Source organism: Lagenorhynchus albirostris, chromosome 17, assembly GCF_949774975.1.
Source record: "Lagenorhynchus albirostris chromosome 17, mLagAlb1.1, whole genome shotgun sequence".
In the NCBI taxonomy this organism is placed as follows: domain Eukaryota; kingdom Metazoa; phylum Chordata; class Mammalia; order Artiodactyla; family Delphinidae; genus Lagenorhynchus; species Lagenorhynchus albirostris.
Genome location: NC_083111.1, coordinates 71,511,681 through 71,533,404, shown reverse-complemented (window position 1 = coordinate 71,533,404; position 21,724 = coordinate 71,511,681). Strand labels below are relative to the sequence as shown.

General features: G+C 38.5%; 1 protein-coding gene across 4 annotated transcripts in view; it reads left to right on the top strand.

Annotated features, from left to right (window-relative positions):
- CYRIB (CYFIP related Rac1 interactor B) overlaps nt 1-21,209 on the top strand; it is a 154,763-nt gene extending 133,554 nt beyond the window's left edge. For all 4 annotated transcript variants that reach the window (XM_060127682.1, XM_060127684.1, XM_060127681.1 and 1 more), the window contains 8 exons: nt 1,449-1,554; nt 7,612-7,748; nt 9,164-9,241; nt 11,237-11,353; nt 12,262-12,341; nt 13,969-14,095; nt 15,540-15,610; nt 20,494-21,209. In XM_060127682.1, coding sequence (XP_059983665.1) covers nt 1,449-1,554; nt 7,612-7,748; nt 9,164-9,241; nt 11,237-11,353; nt 12,262-12,341; nt 13,969-14,095; nt 15,540-15,610; nt 20,494-20,557 — 780 coding nt within the window. In that variant the 3' untranslated portion in view covers nt 20,558-21,209. The remainder of the gene's footprint in view (nt 1-1,448; nt 1,555-7,611; nt 7,749-9,163; nt 9,242-11,236; nt 11,354-12,261; nt 12,342-13,968; nt 14,096-15,539; nt 15,611-20,493) is intronic.
- Nucleotides 21,210-21,724: the final 515 nt, after the last annotated feature.

Below are 21,724 nucleotides of genomic sequence, written 5' to 3'. Positions count from 1 at the left end.
CGATATTTAGAAAATCATTTTTAGATCCTTGCAAGAAAGGTTGGATAGACTTCTGAGGAGAAGAAAATAAATTTTAAAATTCTATCTATTTGCTTATTTCCCAAGTAATAAACAAATTTTTACTACTTGATATGAAACCATTGAGACTGGACTTGAGGCTAAAAGGATATTTTCATATACATCAAGATAATATCACAGTCCCTTTGAAATAGTCACATTAATACAATGTGAAATAAGGATTGTTACATGTTGTAATGTCTGGTTTTCTTTAACATTACAATATTTCTAGATAGTCATATAAGTGGGATCCATTTCAGACTCCTATTTGTTTATATAAAAAAATCAAGAAAATTTGAATACAATGGCAAGCTTATAAAGCAAATTGCTTAAACAATGTATAGCCCATTTATTTAGTTTGTAGCTAATTTATTTGAAGCATCTTCTAAATCTGTCTGGCTTCAGTTTTATTTTGCTGTCTTATTTTTTGGTTTTGTATGGATGGAGTCAGAGTACTAGTGTCTTGGGAGAATCTAAGTGTGCCATTTAGATTGCTGATATGTTACAAACAGGCGTTGGTTATGCGTTTCACCTTTCAGATGGTGTGTTTAGCTCATTTGAAGATGTTAGAGAAAGCAAACCAAGGTGTGGAAAAACGGTGAAGAAAGGCATCTGTAAGCAAAAGGAAGATGAAAGCAAGAAAATATATTTCTTTGGGAATAACCTCTATATTTACAAATGATTGCCTGATGGCTTGGAAGACTGGGCAGAGAAAGAGCATATTCATGTTTATTTTAGTCTCTAGATTATGTTTTATTTTCTCCCCTTTCACATTTGAAACTAGTTTTTCACCTCACTCAGGAAAACCTAAAAAAACTTAGATTCCAAAATAGAGTTTTAGTTACAGGGAGGGGATAAGTGACAATTTCTGAATCACATTTTTCAGGCTGATTTAGGTTTTCAAGTGTTTGGTAACTTTTTAAAAACTAGTTTGGACCCTGGAATTTGAATTATTGAAAGTTTATTAGCCTATTCCCAGATTGGGTCTTATTTCATTATTGCCTGCCTTTTTTGGTTTCCTTTTATTCTACGAAAATAATCCTTAAAACAGAATTTCTAAGAAAGCTTGTCTGTGATATTGGAAACATTTTGGTTTCTTTTTGTGGCTCTAAAAAGTATCAAGGCGTAATATACCTAACAAACATACATTGTGTCATTTTTTATTCCATCTCTCCATATCCATTGCAAGAATAAGGAAGAATGTATTATAATAGGTTTAAAGTATCCATGGAGTTGAGAAGGCCACTCTCAGCATTTCTGGGTCCATTATTCTGAATTTCATGGACTATACCAGGGTTTCCTGTGTTTGCCAAAACCTATATTTTAATGTAAAAATAATACTGTTGTGATTTTTAAAAAATCTAACTATTTTTATTCTTTGGATTTCGAAGGCCATCCAGCATCCAGCAGATGAGAAGTTGCAAGAGAAGGCATGGGGTGCAGTTGTTCCACTAGTAGGCAAATTAAAGAAATTTTATGAGTTTTCTCAGAGGTTAGGTAAGTTGAAAGTTTTGTCATTGTGACTTGCCTAGTGAGAAAGACAGTTACTGATACTGGAAGTTATTTACAGTATTTTATGTTCATACTGCTAAATTTATACGTTTCATAAGTAAAGCAGCTTGGTAGACTATGAGATTATAGCATAATCTTCCTATCATCCTGTTCAACCAGGTGTTCAATTTATTTAGACCATTTTACCATTTTCCTCAACAAATTTTGACTTCCATAAGGAAATTTCTGATTTTTTGCAGCTTAAAGGGTCCTACTATGGGAAACAGCTTGGTAGAATTTCTCTCCAGCTCTATAGCACATCCTTTCCCATATGTGGGAACTAATCCAAGGTCTCCTGGGTTATTTAGATTTTTGTGTTATTAAGATCATGGCTGATTATGATCGGTTCATGTACCTAAAGCTGTACGAGATGAGAAATAGGAAGCTAATGTTATATGCGAAGTTATCGAGGGAGTCATTAAGTAACAAGAATTCCTGACCATCTGCTTCTGCCCTCACATGGGAACAGTTATTCAGAGATCAGAATTGTGCCTTTAATACAGTGAATAAGCAAAATTGGAGTTCTTTTTCTTGGAGAAGGAGGAGGTAGAACAGGTAAGATTTAGCTCTCTAGCTGCTTGTGTAATTTGAAAGATGTAAACTTTGTGAAGTTGGGAGCATAGGGGAGGAGTGGTATAGATGTGTCAGAAATTTGAAACATTTCAGTTTAAGTTTTTGATACGTGTTTTTATATAGTTTTGCTTTTTGAATCATAAAAATGTGTTATATATTCTAAATGAGTACATACAATTTGATAAGGAAACCAGTACTGTAAGATAGAAGTCAACTGGCGGCTCATAAGCTAAATTTAGACCTGAGATACGGTTTGTTTGGCCCACATGGTTTTTAAAAATTCCTGATTAATTGCCAGGTTTTAAAATTGGTAATTATATGTGTTGTGTGTGTTTTAAGTCCGGTTGCTTTGGAAAAATCAATAGCTTAGCCAGCAGTTGAGCAATGGATCTGCCTCTCAATTGGTGAAGCTAAGTGGCAAACTGACTCTGTGTCCAGTAGTTAGGGCGTGTACTTTCTAGTTTGCAGTGGGTCTCTACTGCATCCTGGTTTTTTATATCTTGCTCTCTTTATATTAGCTACGTGGCCATTTGTGTTTACAACCTCTGCTTCAAAGTTGAAGTTCTATTATTATTTTTTTTAATTTGAGCTTTTTATTTTTTAAATATTTATTTATTTATTTTTGGCTGCGTTGGGTTTTCGTTGCTGTGCAGGCTTTCTCTAGTTGTGGTGAGCCACAGCTACTCTTCATTTCGGTGCGCGGGCTTCTCATTGCGGTGGTTTCTCTTGTTGCGGAGCACGAGATCTAGGCATGCGGGCTTCAGTAGTTGCCGCGTGCAGGCTCGGTAGTTGTGGCTCATGGGCTCTAGAGCGAGGGCTCAGTAGTTGTGGCACACGGGCTTAATTGCTCTGTGGCATATGGGATCTTCCCGGACCAGGGCTCGAACCCGTGTCCCCTGCATTGGCAGGCGGATTCTTAACCACTGTGCCAGCAGGGAAGTCCTGTGAAGTTCTGTTTTTTTTTAAAAAAGCGCATATTTTTTAAAAAGTAAGAGAATTGCTATTTTTCCTTAGATGCAGTATACACTGTTAAATGCAAAGACAAATAATAGTTGAGATAGAAGTGTTTGTGTAAATTGTCCTTTTTTTTTTTTTTGCGGGCCTCTCACTGTTGTGGCCTATCCTGTTGTAGAGCACAGGCTCCGGACGCGCAGGCTCAGCGGCCATGGCTCACGGGCCCAGCAGCTCCGCGGCATGTGGGATCTTCCCGGACTGGGGCGCGAACCCGTGTCCCCTGCATCAGCAGGCGGACTCTCAACCACTGCGCCACCAGCGAAGCCCTAAATTGTCCTTTTCTTACTAGAAATAAGAATTATAAATTATTTTCCTCGAGCATGACAGTCAGTTCTTTCAGTCAAGTATCTACGTAGTCTGTAGCTTTGTAACCTCAGAGAGCCTAGGTCTTTCCATTTTAGTTGTCTTCACGACTTATTTAGGGTTTTGCTGTGCTGCTCGTTCCTAGACGCTTTTGAAGTTAAATGGCTTTAGATGCCGCTCAGGTCCTACTCAAGTTCATCTTGGTTTCTTAGCATTTGCCAGTAAAAAGAAAAAGAATAATTATAAAATAAACCAAACCCATCAGGCTTACGTATTTTCTCATATTTTAACTACTGGAATTACATCAGGTTAGTGTTGTGTGTTTCGGCACAGGTGCTGGGTTCCGTTTCAGCAGAGGATATAGTAACATAGGTAATAGCAGAAAGCTATCAGTTTTTTATTCTGTCATGTGGGAGCCTTGAACCTTCATTGTGTAGTCTAGGGCTTCTGTAAAGGTATGAACAAAGTACAAATTTAAGATCTGGTGGTTTACTCCTCATCTCTCGGCCAATAACCTGGTTTATAATGTTTCCAGTTTCCTTGCTGACAGGGTACATGTCTTTGCTTGCATGTGATGGGAACTCAATGTTGAATGAGTGAGCAAGTGATAGATAAATGAGTACGTACATCTGATATATCAAATATGTGTCGGATATTCAGGAGAAGCAATAATAATGGATTTTAGGCTTTCAAGGCATAATGGCCTGTGTTTGAATTCCTCTGTTTGCAGTTACTAGCTGTGTGGCCTTGGCTACATCATTTAAATTCTCTGAGCTTCAGTATCCTATCTGGACCTCCAGTCAGTTGAACCCTCTGCTTTAAGTCCACTTAACCTCTGTTGTCTCTTTTCTTCCTACCTCACTGTTGAGCCAGAGATGAGGATAAACACCACAAACAGCACACAGAATACCGCACAACTGTGAAGATGCACATGGTCCTTCAGAATTCCAAGAAGGTTGCTTGGTTCAAGCACTGCAGATAAACCATGGGGTGTACTCCAGAAGAGGGACCCTGATCCCTTGCTGGTTTGCATATTTATAGAGGGACAGGGAAGGGACCACTTGACTAATTTGGAAGACACTGAGCTTTGCCAACATGGTTTAGCCTTGCTGGCACGGGAAACATCCTGTACTTGCTTGTTTCACTCTGAGGCCTTCCCAGTTGAGGCAGCTATCTGAGCGAAGGTTTTGTGGCCAGACAGTACATAAACTGCTTTGTGTCTCCTCAGTCTTCCTGTTCCAGGGGCTTATAGGGGCCACCTCCAGGGGTCATAGTGATGAGTCTATCCAACGTGTTGACTCCTTTTCACTGGGCTAAATTTATCAAAATTTGTTCAAAAGGTTCTGAAGTGCCCACAATGGTGGTATTACCTCTTGGCTGTTTCAGATCCCCCGCACTCCACATCCTTTGGGTTCTCTTCTGGGGATTCAAAGACTGCTCTTTGATAGTGGATGGTTGGCAGTAGGTGCGAATATATGGCTCTTGTCTGTAAAGGAGCCTTCCTAGTCATCCGTTGTTTCCCCTTCTGGATCTACTTTGTGGACTGATCTGTCATTATTTCTCCATTCAGTCTCTTCCTTGCAGCCTTCTTACATAGCTTTGGCTTCTGCACTGGTTTACCAGCTAATGCTTTCCAGAATTTAGGGCTTAAGTAGTCCACTACTTTCCTCCTTGCCATCTACCTTTTGTAAGAGTCATAACCACATCATTTTGTTTCAGGAGCTTCATCAGAGAGACCAATCCCTACATCATCTGTTCTTTGACCTCCCTTTCTTTCTAACTCAGCCAGAGACCGGAGCCACCTTCTGAGATCCTCTGTCTCTGCTTCCCCTCTTGTCGCAGGGCACTGTAGTCTAGTAGGACTGTCTTGTATCAGCAGAGGGCCCCGGGCTGATCTAGCTGCTTCAAAGACAAGTAAGCAGCCTTATCATTTTGAGTTTCTCTTTCATGGCAGATGTGCCATTGAGGACTTAGCCGTTCACGGACAGAAGTTCTCCCCGGTCATTGGCCATCTCAGGTCAGCCATGACCTGACTCACCCCTCAGTGTGGGGCTGAGGAGTGTCTCCCATTCCCCAGAGCGGTGAGCACTGTAGATGCTGGACTTCGCCCTGAGGCTGGATCAAATCCAGGAAATGAGAATTTCTTTTTTCTTTAACAGCTTGTAACAGTATTGGTGTTTTTTGGTTTTGTTTTTAAAATGGTTTTTCCTGTTCTCACATCTCTCAGACTTTGTTTTCCACTTATATTAATGCTGACACATGAGATGAGTAGTGGGAGAAGTAAGCCATTTTTCAAAAGAGCCAAAAGTTTTTTCCTTTTAATTGATCCTCACATCCACTCTTGCACCTCTAGAAGCCATCCATACTCCCACAGTGTGTTCTCCACACTGCAGATGAAGTGGAGTTATTAAATGCTAATCTGATGATGTCACTACCCTGCTTAAATAGTTTCTCCAGGGACATTATGATGACATGGCCAGGGTGCTTATTAATATGGTCCTCGTGTTGTTTTAGTCTTAGGTTCCTCTCCTTCTTGCCTCTCCCTTCCCCTGTACTGGTTGTTGTAGGTTTCTCTACTGTGTCACGCTCTTCTCAGTTCAGGATCTGGCTCCCTGCCCTATTGGCAAACCCCTGCTCATTCTTAGTGCACAGTCCAGTCTCAGCCCAGATGTCATGTATTCAGGGAGGTCTTTTCCTGAGTCTTGAACTAGGTAAGGTCCCGTTTTTATACCTTTCCACGGTGCCGTGCCCTTCTCCTTCTTAACACACATCCCAGCTGTAGTAAGTTGTCTCTCTTCTCTGTATAATTAGGCGCTGTGTGGGCCTAGGGCATGTCCATCTTCATCTTTCCCCAGTGCCTGGCACATGTTAGACCATAAATACATTTTCTGACTTACATAAAGAAAAGGATAGTAGCTGACATTTGGAGTTACTGTGTGGATTACAAATAGTGTCTAGCTCAGTACCTGCCATATAATAGACACATAAAGAGTACTTACTGTTGGTACTGATCAGTAAATTAATCTTTTATAAGGTTGCAGAAGGCTAGTTAGAATGTCGCTTTTTGTGAGAAACAGTTTATTATGGTGGAAAAAATAGGGCTGTGAAATCAGAAACACCTGGCATTTATGAGCTATACCCTTGGGGGTCTAACCTCTGAAACTCAGTTTATCCATCTGTAATGCCGATGTCACAGTTGATGGTGAAAGTTAAATGACAGACTAGGTTAAATGCATAAGTATGAATGTTGGTTCATAATTGGGTCTTCATAAACGGTAGAGTTGGTATTTTTTAAGTGAAAGGTTGATGATCTGACATAAATTTGTTATCACTAATACATATTTATTAATCTAACATTTATTCATAAACATCAGATGACCATCTAACTCTGTAAGCTCTTGTTTTCTCTGAATAGGATCTACCATTGTTTTCTGATTCTGTAATCTGTAACTGAAATAGTTTGATTTCTGTGATTTTTTTTGAAGTGCAATCAGTATTTCCATTTTTAAATGGAATATAAAATAAACTACGTCTGGCATTCCAAAAGTAGCAGTTGTTTCAAAGGAACGGTTTTATTTATATAATAAATTAGAATATTTATATTATGGTCCTGAGATACCAAGTTCTAAAACACTCAGAGAGCTAATTATTAAACCAAATATTTGGTTTCCTTTAGTAACTGAAAGAAAGCAGTTTGTGTTCATAAGTAAACAGTATGTTCAAAGTCTGTGAAGTTGGTAATTCATTCACACCCGTGTACCGATTTGTCGCTGTGGCCACAGTGCCCCTGAAGAAGTTACTCAGCTGTAGTAACAGTTACCATTTCATAAAAATCAACACAGTAGAATGTGAAAATAATATAAAATTTGTCCTTTGATCCTGGTATCTCGTTCACATTCCACATGATTTTGAATTTGTGTTTACAGAAATTGAGTTAGTCACTTCAGGGTTTCTATTCTAGTAAACAGTATTCAGTTTGAGTGTTATGTTTAGAATCTGGCTTTTAAAGAGACCTTACTTTTATGGGAATTGAAGTCAAAACATTTAAAAATCGCTCACGTTTTAATAAACAAATATCAGGTACAAACAACATTTTAATCTTTTTTTCTTTAGAAGCAGCATTAAGAGGTCTTCTGGGAGCCTTGACAAGTACCCCGTATTCTCCTACCCAGCATCTAGAGCGAGAGCAGGCTCTTGCTAAACAGTTTGCAGAAATTCTTCATTTTACACTCCGGTTTGATGAACTCAAGGTAGGATTGTTCTGCTGGTCCTCATTGTTACGGAAATCAGGAGTCTTTCAAAGAGCACTAGGAGGAGATGCCTGGAGACCTTTTCAAAATGTGTTTAAATGCCTGCTGGTCCTTAGCAAAAATGCCAGATTTAACACTTACGCAGGCCTTTTGGTATATACATAGCAAACAGCAAATTACCCAATATTCAGTTTTCATTTTTTAATTTATTTTACTTATTTATTTTTTGGCTGCACTGTGTCTTCATAGCTGCGCACAGGCTTTCTCTAGTTGCGGCGAGCAGGGGCTATTCATTGTGATGCGCGGGCTTCTCATTGCGGTGGCTTCTCTTGTTGTGGAGCACAGGCTCTAGGCACGTGGGCTTCATTAGTTGTGGCTCGCGGGCTCACTAGTTACGGCTCGCAGGCTCTAGAACACAGGCTCAGTAGTTGTGGCACACGGGCTTAGTTGCTCCGCAGCATGTGGGATCTTCCTGGACCAGGGATTGAACCTGTGTCCCCTGCATTGGCAGGCGGATTCTTAACCACTGGACCACTAGGGAAGTCCATCAGTTTTCATTTAACTTCATTTTAAAAATCATCTCTGAAACAACAATATTGGCTTTTTCTAATATATTTTTTCTGCTCATCCCCACTTTTTTCAACATTCTTCTATATAAAAATGTTAAGATACTTTTTCTTTCTCTCACCCATCTCCCTCCCTCTCTCTTTCTCACCACCCTCCTTCCGTCTACCTACCTACCTGCCTACCTATAAATGTCCTTTTTGCTGGAAGGAGTGAGAGTGTAAAGAAAGAAGCACTAAATGCCACGTCAGGAGACCTTAGCTCCACTTTAGGCTCTGGCACAGTAACCAGTTATGAAGCAGGTCCTTTGACTTTTCAGCGCCTCAGGTATCTTGTCTAGAAAGTGGAAGAGCTGGATTCCTAACTGCAGCTTTTTATCAACAGTGTATCATAGACAATTATTCTCTTTTATTAATACTTAGAGCACAAATGATTTGTATATAAAGTTTTAGTCTGTTTGAAGATTGCCCTGTTGACCATATATATACTTTATTGTAATAACCCAAAGTAAGTACCTACACATTCCTTTTTGTTTTTGTTTATTTGCTAATATCATTTTTGGTAAACAGACTTTTAGTATATTACCTGAAATTAATGAAAAGAAAGAAAGAAAGTATACTGACTGACTGAAAAACAGTGTGCATGGTCTTCTATGTTCAGTAGTGACTGAATACGGTGTTATGTAACTTAAGTGCAGATAGTCATATTGGATGATAATGGTTTTAGTTCTTAAGATGATATTACAAATTAGGGAATGTTACTTAACTAATTATAACTAGTAGATCTTTCGCTTAATTTGTGTACTATATTTAGTAAATAATACCTTTTTCTTTCATAAATACCTTCTTTAGATGACAAATCCTGCCATACAGAATGATTTCAGCTATTATAGAAGAACATTGAGTCGTATGAGGATTAATAATGTTCCAGTAAGTTAATGCTTTGAATTACAGGGTGGTAATAATAATTCAGCTCTCAATTTTTTCAGTTTAATCTTTTGCTCATGCATTCATTCATTCGGGTAAATCTAAAGCTAGTAGTAAAGTTAGTGATTATGGGCATCCACAGCTGTGGGAAGAAAGAGCAAAATGTAGCAAACCATATTGTTTTTACCTATTTTTCCACCCAGGCCCTGATTCCATAACTAATCCAGTAAAATTGCTTTTTGCCTATATAACGTTGATACTTAAAAATTTCTCTTTGTATTCTCATTTTAACTGCACAAAAATTGTGTGAATTAGTGGTTATGAGTTATTTGTCCCCATATTCTTAGAATGGAAGAGTCCTGAGGAGAAATTGACCAGGGACAGAGAAATACTAACACTGGCAGGACGGGAAAGTGAGGTCCTGGACGTCGAGCATGTCCGTGTCTGACATGGCTGTGCGAGAAATGGCTTCTGTGCCTGTTGCTTGGCTAGCATAGCATCTCTTCTGGTTTGTTAGCATCTTGACTTCTCCTCATTTTAAGCTGTTTAGTACCCTTTTCTCCAGGATGTCAAATGCCATAAGTAAAACCTTAAATATGAAGAAAATACTATCTTTTTCTCTAGATATTTTGAGGACCTATCAATATATTGTGCTAATTGGTATGAAAAATAGAAAATTCCTAGGGTCAGGCCTGGCCTCAAGTAGATAGTTTAATAAAGAAATACTATATAAGATTGTAAGGAGTGATAAGTGGCATAAGAGGTTAAAAGAAAAAACAACCAAAGGAGACCATTGAATAAATATTTTATGAAGTAGTTGCTCTAAGACAGGCCTGGATTGGAAGAAAGATTTCTTTTCCATGAAGCTTCTGGTATATGCATTAGTTTGGTTTTGCATAGACTGGTTTCTTCTGTGAGGCTGACCTTATCATCTGTCTTTTTCATACTCACCATGTAAAATAAAATAAAATAAAATCACCCAATCCTCTATTATAGCCATCCTGCCATGCATCAAGGGCAAAGGCATTGAAATCATCTTTGTACTGTCTTTTGCTCTCAATAATTATAGGTAAATCCAGTCGTTGTCAAGTGACATCTCTCTCACATCTCTTCACTGCCCCCCTTTCCATCTCTTTGTACTTCTATCCCAGTTGAGAGCCTAATACCCACTTTCTTTTTGGCAACCATTCTATAATAGCTGTACAACGTATTTTCTGACATACAGTCTCTTTTTGGTACAATCTGCCCACTATCATTAGTTAAATTTATTTAGAAGATTGAATTGTTATTCCTTTCTTTTGACACTGTAAGTGGCTCCCCATTACATATAGAAGAAAAATATGACCTTAAGCTAGGATTTCACTTAAGCTAGGATTTAGTCCTACCCCAGCTTTGCTTTCCAGCCCTTCTTTCAGTAGTTGCTGTCCCTTATTACACTGACTACATTGACTTACACTCTACCAAGCATTTGAAAGCATGCTCTTCCGCCTTACTGGTTGGAATACCTTGTGTGCCTGCCCATCATCACCTACAAAAAAACTCTTCCACGAGTCCAGTTTAGTTTCTTTCACTCTAACTTAGTCTTCCCCTCCCCCCCCTTTCATCCCTTGTCTCTTAGCATGTTATTGTGGCTGCTGTGTGGGTACTTATGTGCTCCTAATAGAGGCAGGTACGATGTCCTAGGCATCGTTCCATCCTCCATAGCATTTAGGATGATCCCTTGTATACAGTAGGCAGCCCATCAAGGTTTTATTTAATTGCTTAATATCATTTAAAATATATTTTTTAAAGTTAATCTTTTTAAAATGGCTTAATATTATTTTTAATCTTTTTATTTTTAAAGAGTATTTAAGTATTGTGTGCATTTGAGGGTCTAAAATATAAGAGTATTTATTAGATTAATTTAACAAACATTAGATGGGCACCCTGCCTAGGCTCTTTTATAATATTATTTAATAACTTATGAACTGATATCAAGTGTCTTTATTTTCCACACAGGCAGAAGGAGAAAATGAAGTAAATAATGAATTGGCAAATCGAATGTCTTTGTTTTATGCTGAGGCAACCCCAATGCTGAAAACCTTAAGTGATGCCACAACAAAATTTGTATCAGAGGTAAGCATTGTTATTCTTCTGCCTGTCTGAAGATAGGATGATCTGAGCGAGACCATGACTTTAAAGACCATCTAAGCTGATAGACTGAGATGCAGTTTGTGCATGGGGTCTTGTCCTCTTCCCTGAGGCCCATGTGTGCACATCTACCGCCTGTTTGCAGTCGCCCTTTGGATGTATAAGCCACACCTCAGTAGTACCATGACCAAACCGAAGTCTTGATTGTTTTTCCCAATCCCGCCTTTTCTCCAGTTTTCCCTGTCTCAACTAACAGTAACACTGTGCAAGCAGATAACTTAAGGATTATCATCCTGAATTGCTTCCTTTATCTCACCCCCTACATCCACTCCATCAGGCAAGGCAGTCTTATTGGCTCTTCTTACAAGATATACCCTGAATCTGAAAACTTAACCCTTTGCTACCTCTAGCTCCCTCTCTAGATCAGCGCACCACTTTTCACTTGCGTTTCTGCATTCCTGCTCTGACTGTTCTTACTTCTTCCCCTCTTGCCCCACTGCAGTCCTTTCTCCAAAGAGCAGCCAAGTAATCTTCTTAAGACATAAACCACATTCCCTTCCTCTGCTTAAAATGTTTCCAGTGACTTCCCAGTACTTGTAGCATCAGATCCAAGTACCTTGTGGCTATGAGGCCTTGTCTGCGTATTGTGGTTGTTCCCACTCAGCTCTAGAATGTAAGGGCTTCTTGGGAGAAAGGAGGCTTTTAGCTGTTTTGCTCATAGCTGTATCCTCAGAGCTTAGAACAGTACCTAGAATCTAGTGCATTTTTTAACAAAATTAAGAGTAGGGACCAAATTTTAAAGTTGCTAATTTTTCATGTTTTGCTAGATTGTAAATTTTTCTTGAGTAATAACTGTCATTCTTACTTTTTTTGTTCTCCATACACTTTTACAGAATAAAAATTTACCAATAGAAAATACCACAGATTGTCTAAGCACCATGGCTAGTGTGTGCAGAGTCATGCTTGAAACACCGTGAGTATTCACTGATCTTTTTCACTTGAACAGTCCTGTTGAAATGATTGTCCAGATGTGAATAAGTTGTATTTGGAAGGTGGAAATTAAGTATATCCCAAGTATGTAATGCTAACGTATGAACAAAACTAAAATAATTTGACAGCTTAATGTAAGTTCTAGTTAAACATATAAAGTACATTTGATTTTCAGGTGTGTCAGACCAGTCAGACTCTTCAGAATAGGGATTTTTTGGTGCTTTTTCGGGAGTAGGGGAAGAGCTTAAAAGCGCGTCTGGTTATGCCTCTCATAAACATTATCGTTCCCTTTTCATAGAGAACTTTGCCCTTTTTTCCTAGAGGGCTAGAGTTGTTCTACTTATCCCTTTCTCCCAATATCAGGTCTCAGTCTTCTTTTTTTTTTTAAACCCAACACTCACCTAAATTCTCTTCTGGGTTTCTCCTCTCTCTCAAGCCATTTGTAACACGTACCACAGTGTTTTCTGTCTGGATTTTCCTGTCAGCAGGGAGAAAGAATTCCTCCTGTGTTCCTGAATAATATATGGTTTTACTAGATAACTTTAGTTTTTGTGGAGCTTTTTATTTTCCAAAGCACTATTATATACTCATCTTATTGGAAAACTTTATGAAGTAAGAGGGCAGCTGCTAATCATCATATTATCATCATTCTCCTTTAGGGGGGTAAGGTCCTGGGAAATGAAGGGACTGACGCACAGTAGCTGACCTCACGCATGTGCTTGGATGTCTCCATTCTGGTTCTGGACTCTTTCTGCTATGCCATGCTGCCTTTTATGTAGACAAAAGTGCTATTTCCTTTTTCCCATTTGAGAGAAGAATATAATTGAATCTTAGGAAATTAAAATCCAGTAAACACGATAATGTGTTTATATCAGCTTAGCCCCTAAATAGCAAATGTACTTTCTCTGTTAAGCTAGTGGCTTTTTCATCATATTGCTGGTGACAGCCTTTCAGAGCACCCATCCCCGAACTTTTACTTTGGGCCACTTTTTTTTAAAAAATAAATTATTTAAATTTTTATTTGTTTTTGGCTGCGTTGGGTCTTCGTTACTGCACACGGGCTTTTCTCTAGTTATGGCGAGCGGGGGCTACTCTTTGTCACAATGCGCGGGCTTCTCATTGCGGTGGCTTCACTTGTTGCAGAACACTGGCTCTAGGCGTGCAGGCTTCAGTAGTTGCAGCACATGGGCTCAGTAGTTGTGGCTCGAGGGCTCTAGAGCGCAGGCTCAGTAGTTGTAGCGCATGGGCTTAGTTGCTCCGCGGCATGTGGGATCTTCCCGGACCAGGGATCAAACCCGTGTCCCCTGCATTGGCAGGCGGATTCTCAACCACTGTGCCACCAGGGAAGTCCCTGGGCCACTTTTGATTTCTCTAAAATTGTCTCATCTCCGCTAAGCAGAAGGGGTAATATACCAACGTGCATATAGAGACCAGAATATGTAAGTGATAACTGCTCCACCCCCGTCATTTCTCTGGGAATCTCATTGCAGAGAAGGTGGGGCTATAAGCTTAGCGTCCCTTTTAGATATCAATAGAATACAACTTTGAGCATCAGTCAGCTCATGAGTTTGTGACGTGCCTCATCCATCCATATCTTTTCTATCCTCCAGGGAATACAGAAGCAGATTTACAAATGAAGAAACAGTGTCATTCTGCTTGAGGGTAATGGTAGGCGTCATAATACTCTATGACCACGTACATCCAGTGGGAGCATTTGCCAAAACTTCAAAAATTGATGTAAGTTATATTTGTTTTATATAATTACCAATAATTTCCGTAAGTGGAAACCATAGGTTTTTATTTAAAGAGCTGGCAAGCTGCACACTGTCACAGAATTTATTTTTATAGTTTGTGATAATAGTGGATTTTGGTTTCCTCTCTCTTGCGGTATTTCTTATAGCCTATATAGAGATGGAATAGAATGAATGAAGGATAACTGTACTGTCTTTTAAAGTATCTCCTCAGTACTGATAAGTGATACTTCTGCATATTTGGCAATATATGTAAATAAATAATCAGACAAATTTTTTTTTATTGTATCCTTTCATTCCTTTGGCCAAAGCCCATTTTAAATGATTTACTTACAAATGTATATTAAAAGCCAGTCGAGGTGCCTCAGTGCAAAAAGTTGAGGACTGCATCTTTCCTTCCTCCTCCCAGTCATAGTGCTTTGTGGCTGTAGCCTGGGCTTCTCTGCTTCGTAAGTTCTCTCCTCGCTCTCCCACCTGGTTCATAAAAGTTATAGCCTGTAGTTTACTGAGAGTTGTCTTCCAGTTACCCTTTGACAGCTGGCTTCAGGCTCTTTGCATTTCACATGTAGACTACTGATGACTAGGCAGTCTTCTTGCCTTCGCTCATATCTATTCTATGTAAAGAGAGCTAAGTCAACATTTATTGAGTGATTACTGTGTCCCAGGAATTTTAACATTTGTTCTCTCATTTAACTCTGAAAATACTCTTAGGATATAGGTGCTATTTTCCCTGTACTAGCAGAGAAGTAAAGTTTAGAGAGGTTTGTAATATAATTGCTAGTGAATGGTACATGGATTCCAAACCCACATCTCCATGGCTTCCAAAGCCTGTGGCATTTCTACTGTGTTATGCTTTTTCACGGTAATCAGGCTCATCTTCCTTACAGGTCATTTTCATTGAGTTGTTCCCTTTCAAAATAGCCTGTAATGAGTCCCTGCCATCCCTGTCAGTTCCATATGAGTCCTTCTGCCTTTCGAGGCCCTCTGTAAACTCCCCTGTGTGAGTCATCTCGGCCCTGCAAAATATTGTCCTCTGCATGTGATGAACTTTATTACTTTTGTCATGGGGTTCGTCTACCTGGAAGGTGTCTTTTTTCCTTACAAGTGTGTCCATTCTGTCCTTTAAAAGGCTACTCAACACCTTTTCCAGGAAGTCCTCCCTTTAGTAAACCCTTAGTTTTCCCATTAGTGGGGGTGGTGCTTCAGTTTGTCTGATTTGATTCCCAAAAAGTTTTGTTTGATTGACAAACTGAAAATAACACTTAGGTAGATTTTTTTCCCCTAGTCTAAGAATAATTATTTTGACATTTCTAGTGTGTACTTTCTCATGAGTGCATAGTTATGGAGCTGGTTTAAGTATTAACTATTTTGAGAATGAATGTTAGATGAAAAATCGATGTTTTACCTTTTCCGTTTCCTTTTCTACTTAGATGAAAGGTTGTATCAAAGTTCTTAAGGACCAGCCTCCTAATAGTGTAGAAGGTCTTCTCAATGCTCTCAGGTGTGTATACATGTAAAGGTATATATGTATAGAACAAATGTATTAAGAAAATGCTTCAAAATATGAATAACACATGAATATAAATGTTAGAAATGTGAAGATCTCATTTTGCTTATTGGTAATCTTGCTTTCAGATATTGGTAACAGTATTTTTATAATAAGTGTGTGTGTGTGTGTGTGTGTGTGTGTGTGTGTGTGTGTGTGTGTAAATGAAAATAGCAGCTTCATTTCTTTGCTAAAGAGTTTGGCTTTCACTTTTTGCCCCCCTTGAAGCGAGGATTGCATATTTTTTGTTTTTTAATGAAAATAATTGTAAATAAAATTCAGAAAACAGGAAAATTTAAAGAAAAAGAAGGAAATAATGAAACCTCACTATTTTGAAATAAACCACTATTAACATTTTGGTATATATCCTTCCAGAGTTTTTCTTTTTTAAACACTTGTATATAGTCATAGCTCTATATAATAGTTATCTTTTTACAAAATAATACCATACAATCTGTTTAATAACTGACTCTTTTCCCTTAATATAGTATAATTACATTGCTATGTTCATAGTACAGATCTCTATTATTTTTGTGCATTTCTTATAATATTTCTTACAATGAAAATAAAGTAGTCATTATTTGATGTCTTCTCAGCTTAGACTTACTTGATTTAGTTACTGAAGCTCCTAAGAATCCTGTAATATTTTTAAATGAAAATGTCAGCACATTATAATATCTTGACTACAGATATTTAATTGGTAGTATAACTTGCTTAACATAAAAAGATGATTTGCTTGTTACTTGATTAGTTTGTGTTTGAACACAAAAATTATACGAATGCAGAAATATTCATTTAGTGACTTTTTGAGGTCATAGGCCATCTTTGCTTTTCACTGCAGTGCATTGTAGTTCACATAATAGAATAAAATGATTTCCAACTTAGTATTATATTCCCCACATGTTTTGTGAGCAAAACAGATTGTTATTCCTTTTGGATACTTCGTCACCTGGTAAGTCATAAAGCAAAATCTAGGATGTGTATTTCAGCTGAGTGGAACCATGAAATTATTTTATTAAGATGATGATGAGTATTCTACAAGCAGTGACTGCTGAATAAAGGAGATGTATTCTAAGTGAACACCAAACGCTTAAGGAACGTAATATAACAACAACAACAAAATTCTTATAATGTCAAATTATTTCAACCGTAAGCCTATCAAAAACCTTAAGTTTTTACTCTGGAGATTGCTCATTGGTTTTACCAATATTTATGGTTGTGTGAATCTTTCCTGCTGGGTCCCTTTCTGAGGACTCCCTGTGTCGCAGTCAGCCTGATTTTTCTCCCAGGCCCTTTCTTTCTGATTGGTTAGACTCTTCCAAAGCCAGCAAGTGAGAGGACATTTTTTTAAAGTAAGAGGTAATAGAGGTCTAAGAGGTTTTAGTATTACATATTTCTTTACCCTGAAGGGACTGTGCTTCAAACATTAATTTAAAAACTCAGAGTTTACTTCTATTTTTCAAAGTGTAAAAGTAGTTTGGTGTAAGGCAAAGGAGGGCAGTGGCGGTGAGTGAAAGGGTGCTGAAGTCTGCCACACAGCGATCCGTGTCTGAGGGAAAGAGGAGGAGAAGCACCACTGAGGCGAGAGCCACCTGTCAGTTTTCAGTTTTCTTTCCAAACGTGTAATGGAAATCAGAAAAGAAAAGGTTGTTGCAGAGAGAACTCTTGAACTGTTTTTATTCATAGTGAAACACATATTCTGTGTCTGGCTCTTAATTTTCACCTGGGAGGTTTTGTTAAGTTTATCAGTATACTTGTTGCTATGCAGTAGTGGTTATAATTAGCATTTTTATGTCACTGTACATTTACAATGCAATTTCATGTCTGTGGCTTTATTGAATCTTTACCACAGCTTAGTGAGGTAGGTGGTGGGCATGGGGTGTTGGGGGTATCTCCATCATGCAGTAGTTACCTTAAGCTCTTGAGAGGCTTAAAGATTATATAGCTAATAATAAGCATTGGAATCTATTTTCAAATTCAGGATTTTATTCTTGAAATCCCATATACTTGATGCTACATCATTGAGCCTTAGGTGTACCATGAGACTGAACTTCAGTGTACTTTGGAATGATCTGGATGGAAAGGGACATGCAGATTCCCAGGTTACCACCTCCACAGAGTCTCTTCATTACGTCTGGGATGGGGCTCAGGCACCTTATTTGATAAACACCCTGTCTGTTGTAGATAATGCTGAAACTTTGAGAAACACTGCTCAGACTAAACCAACCTAACGCTTAATATGCTTCACTCAGAGCAAAGAAGATACTGTTAAGAAAGCATTTTGGAATTCCCAAAGTGCTGTGCAAGTGCTGTTAGTTCTGCCTCTACAAAATGGAACACTTTTTTGCTGCATTATTTTCTTTTAGTGAATAGCTTATTTATTAGAGATGCTCACTCCATCATTTTCCTCAGAGCCAAGTTTCAAATAGGAGTGTAGTTGCATATATATACACGTTGCCTATTTTGGGTGCTTTTCTGTGGTAATGATACAGTTCCCACCAGCTTATACTATGTGCTTAAGAGGAAGCAATGAGCCATGTCTGCATTTTACAGGTGGGGAAATGGAACCAAGTGCCTTTGATTAAAAAAGAGACAGAAAATGAAAGCTAGAGCTGGGAGTTAGGTTCAGTGCTAGATAATTGCCTTCTTCATTAAGTTTAAAAAGAAAGGTAAATAATAGTTGCTTTTCTTCAGTAGAAAAGTCATATGCACTTGGAAAAGGACTTCGTGTTTATGCATAAAGTAAAACAATACCATACATGTTCATACATTATTTTCATTTATGTTAGATGCCATTGGCCTTTTCTTGATAAGAGTGTGATGATGATGCGACATGCCTCTGGATTGGCTCTGTCCAGGAGGCTCTGAGAACTGCTGAAGCTTGTGATCACATCCCTCGGGGGGAGCGAGAGCTCATATCTGGGTAGAGAGGAAGGCGCTCAGCACTCCTGCACGGGCACAGTCCACTGCTGAGTAGTCATGCTTTACTCTGCACTTGACATTTTGTCGTGCCTGTTACTTGGCTCTTTCCACTGTGCAGCTGTGTAAAGGAGATGGAAACAACAGAAATGAAGGAATGGATGTTGAAAATTCTTATTTCCTGACATCAGTAGGATGATGTATAGCGATATATATGTTATCTGCACTTGGGAAATAAAACAGAAAGGTTAAGTCTTTGCTACATCACCTACCGCTTAGTGTACAACTTCTCCCTTATGGAGTTTTATTTCAGGCTGGCTGCTTAGCTTCTTGTCTTCCTTCCACAAATATTAATTGAGTACCTGTTATGTGCCAGGCTGGTGTCTTGTTCTGTAATACGAGAACAGTATGGAGGTGACCTCTGAGTAAAATTGTAGAGTATATCACAGACTTACTGAAGCACATATTTGTCTCTTTACCTCTCTAAGGATTTACTTGAGTTGAGGTACTTTCTTCAGTTTTTAAATTGATTTGAAATGAACCTGACGAGAATTGAGTTTAAATTTCTTTAACACAGAGAGACCATCCATGTGTATCTCCTTAAAGAGATACATTTCTTAAAGATATGTGAAATGCTTGTGAACCAGGTTGACTGATCCAGCATTAAAGTTCTGTGTGAATTATGTCCAAAATGTGCCCCCCGTTCAGGCATCACTCCTAATGCGGTGCAAGCCTGGGTCACTGGGCCTTCCCAGCCCCCGGCTGGTCCCCTGCTGTTCCTTCTCCCTGCGCTTCTCCCTCAGCAACCGGAGAAGAACCGCACATCACCCCCTTGCTCAGCATTCTCCGCTGGCTTTCATTAACCTCAGAATAATCTCGAAACTCTTCACTATGGCCTGTAGTGTCTGCGTGACCTGGTCTTTCTTTGTCTCTAAGGCCCCACCAGTACTTTCCTCCTTTGCTCCTAATACCCCTTCTGTAGGGGTAGTGTATTATCATCTTTCTCCCTCTGCTAGGTGGTAAGCTCCTGGAACGGTGCCTGACACACAGCAGGCCTGCTTATTGAATTTCTGCCATTAAAAAGAATCCTATGGTGAATCTTCTCGTAAAATAATAGTCACTCCTAGTGATTCTTTTTTTAGGTTCTTAATTTGCATTTACATATTTAAAACAAAGCACATCTGCCTGGAAATAAGGCACTTAGAGAATTGAAACATTTTGGGATATGACAGAACTGAAATAGTTGAACTGTCTTTTTTTTTTTTTTGAACTGTCTTAAATACAGAATAGAACAGGGGTTGGCAAACTTTTTTTTGTAAAGGACCAAAGAATAAGCAAGTATTTTAGGCTTTTTAGATCATGTGTTGTCTGTCAGAGCTATTCAGCTCTGCCGTTGTAGCAAGAAGGTAACCATAGACAGTACTTAAGTGAATCAGCATGGCTCTGTTAGAGTAAAATGTTATAAACACTGAAATTTGAAATTCGTGTAATTTCTACGTTAACATGAAATACTATTTTTTGACTTTTTCTCCCAACCATTTAAAAATGTAAAAATATGCTTAGCTCACAGGCCCTACAAAAATAGGTGGTGGGTTGGATCTGATCCACGGGCTCTAATTTGCCAACCCCTGATATAGGACAGCAATTATTTTCCTCTGAGTGAGAAGTTACTTTAGAATTTAACCAGGTAGTTTCAACAAGGTAGTTCTAAATAAGTTAAACAGCCATTGGATATTCTGTTTAAAAGGTGAGAGGAGCATAAGCTAGCAGGACCTGAATAGGGTTAAAGCTGGAATGAAAAGGCATAATTTTGTGAGAGAAGATTGCCTGGCCAGTTGCCTCTCTTACCATAATTATAGAACCTGATGCAGGTTATGTTTGTTTTCTCACTCCCTGAAATTGATGTTTTTCCCTTTTAGGTACACAACAAAACATTTGAATGATGAGACTACCTCCAAGCAGATTAAATCCATGCTGCAATAACAGCTCTGGAATAAGCACCTGCTGTAGACAGAAGACAGTATTCTGCAGTGACTGAGAATGCACAGTTTTTAGTGATTGCAATTACTATCTCATTTACTCTTGCTTTTTATTTCTTTCCTCTGTTCCTCTCCCTCTTTTTTAATCATATTCTTGTTCTTAAGACTTCTTTTCTGTGCCAAAATCAGTAAAGTTATACTCTGAAGGGATGTTGTCCTTTCAAACAGGCCATCTAAGGCAGCTAATTATGCATTGCATTGGGGTCTCTACTGAGAAAAATTCTGTGACTTGAACTAAATATTTTTAAATGTGGATTTTTTTTGAAAACTAATATTTAATATTGCTTCTCCTGCATGGCAAAACTGCCTATTCTGCTATTTAAAAACCCTCAATGACTTTATTTTCTACTGCCGCTTTTTTCATGTGCAGCCAAAATGAAAATGTTTAAATTAACTGTGTTGTACAAATGGTACCCAACACAAACTTTTTTTAAATTAGTAAGACTTTTGTTTAAAGTTTTAAGTTTGCATTTTGACTTTTTTTGTAAGGATGTATGTTGTGTGTTTAACCTTTATTAACTAATGTTAAAAACTGTGATGTGTGCGTAGAATATTACGTATGCATGTTCATGTTTAAAGAATGGCTGTTGATAAAATAAAAATCAGCTTTCATTTTTCTAAGTGTGGCTTGGTTTACTGGTGTTTTGTTTTTAGGCTTCTAGAGATTTCCCCATGTATATTTTAATGGAATGTATATACACATTACATATTTTTTCCTTCTTTTAGGGCAGGGCTGGGTGTTTTTCTTTTTTATCATTTTAATTGCTTTTAAAATCTTGCTAAGTGCAGTAAGACTAGTGATCTTGCCATACTTGACTTTTCTCCTTGACTTACTCTTGTATGGACGTAGTAACAAGGAAGTAAGACTAGTGATCTTGCCATACTTGACTTTTCTCCTTGACTTACTACTCTTGTATGGACGTAGTAACAAGGAAAACTACACTCCTGCTTGATAGGCATTTTCCAGCAGTGAGAAGGTAGCAACTGGAAACAGTGTGGAGGAAGAACAGTCCTTATTACTGGGAGGAGAGTGAGTATACGAGGGACTTCCTAGGAGAAACTGAAGGCCACGGTATCACTAGTGGTAGGAAACTCGCATGCTTATTACTTT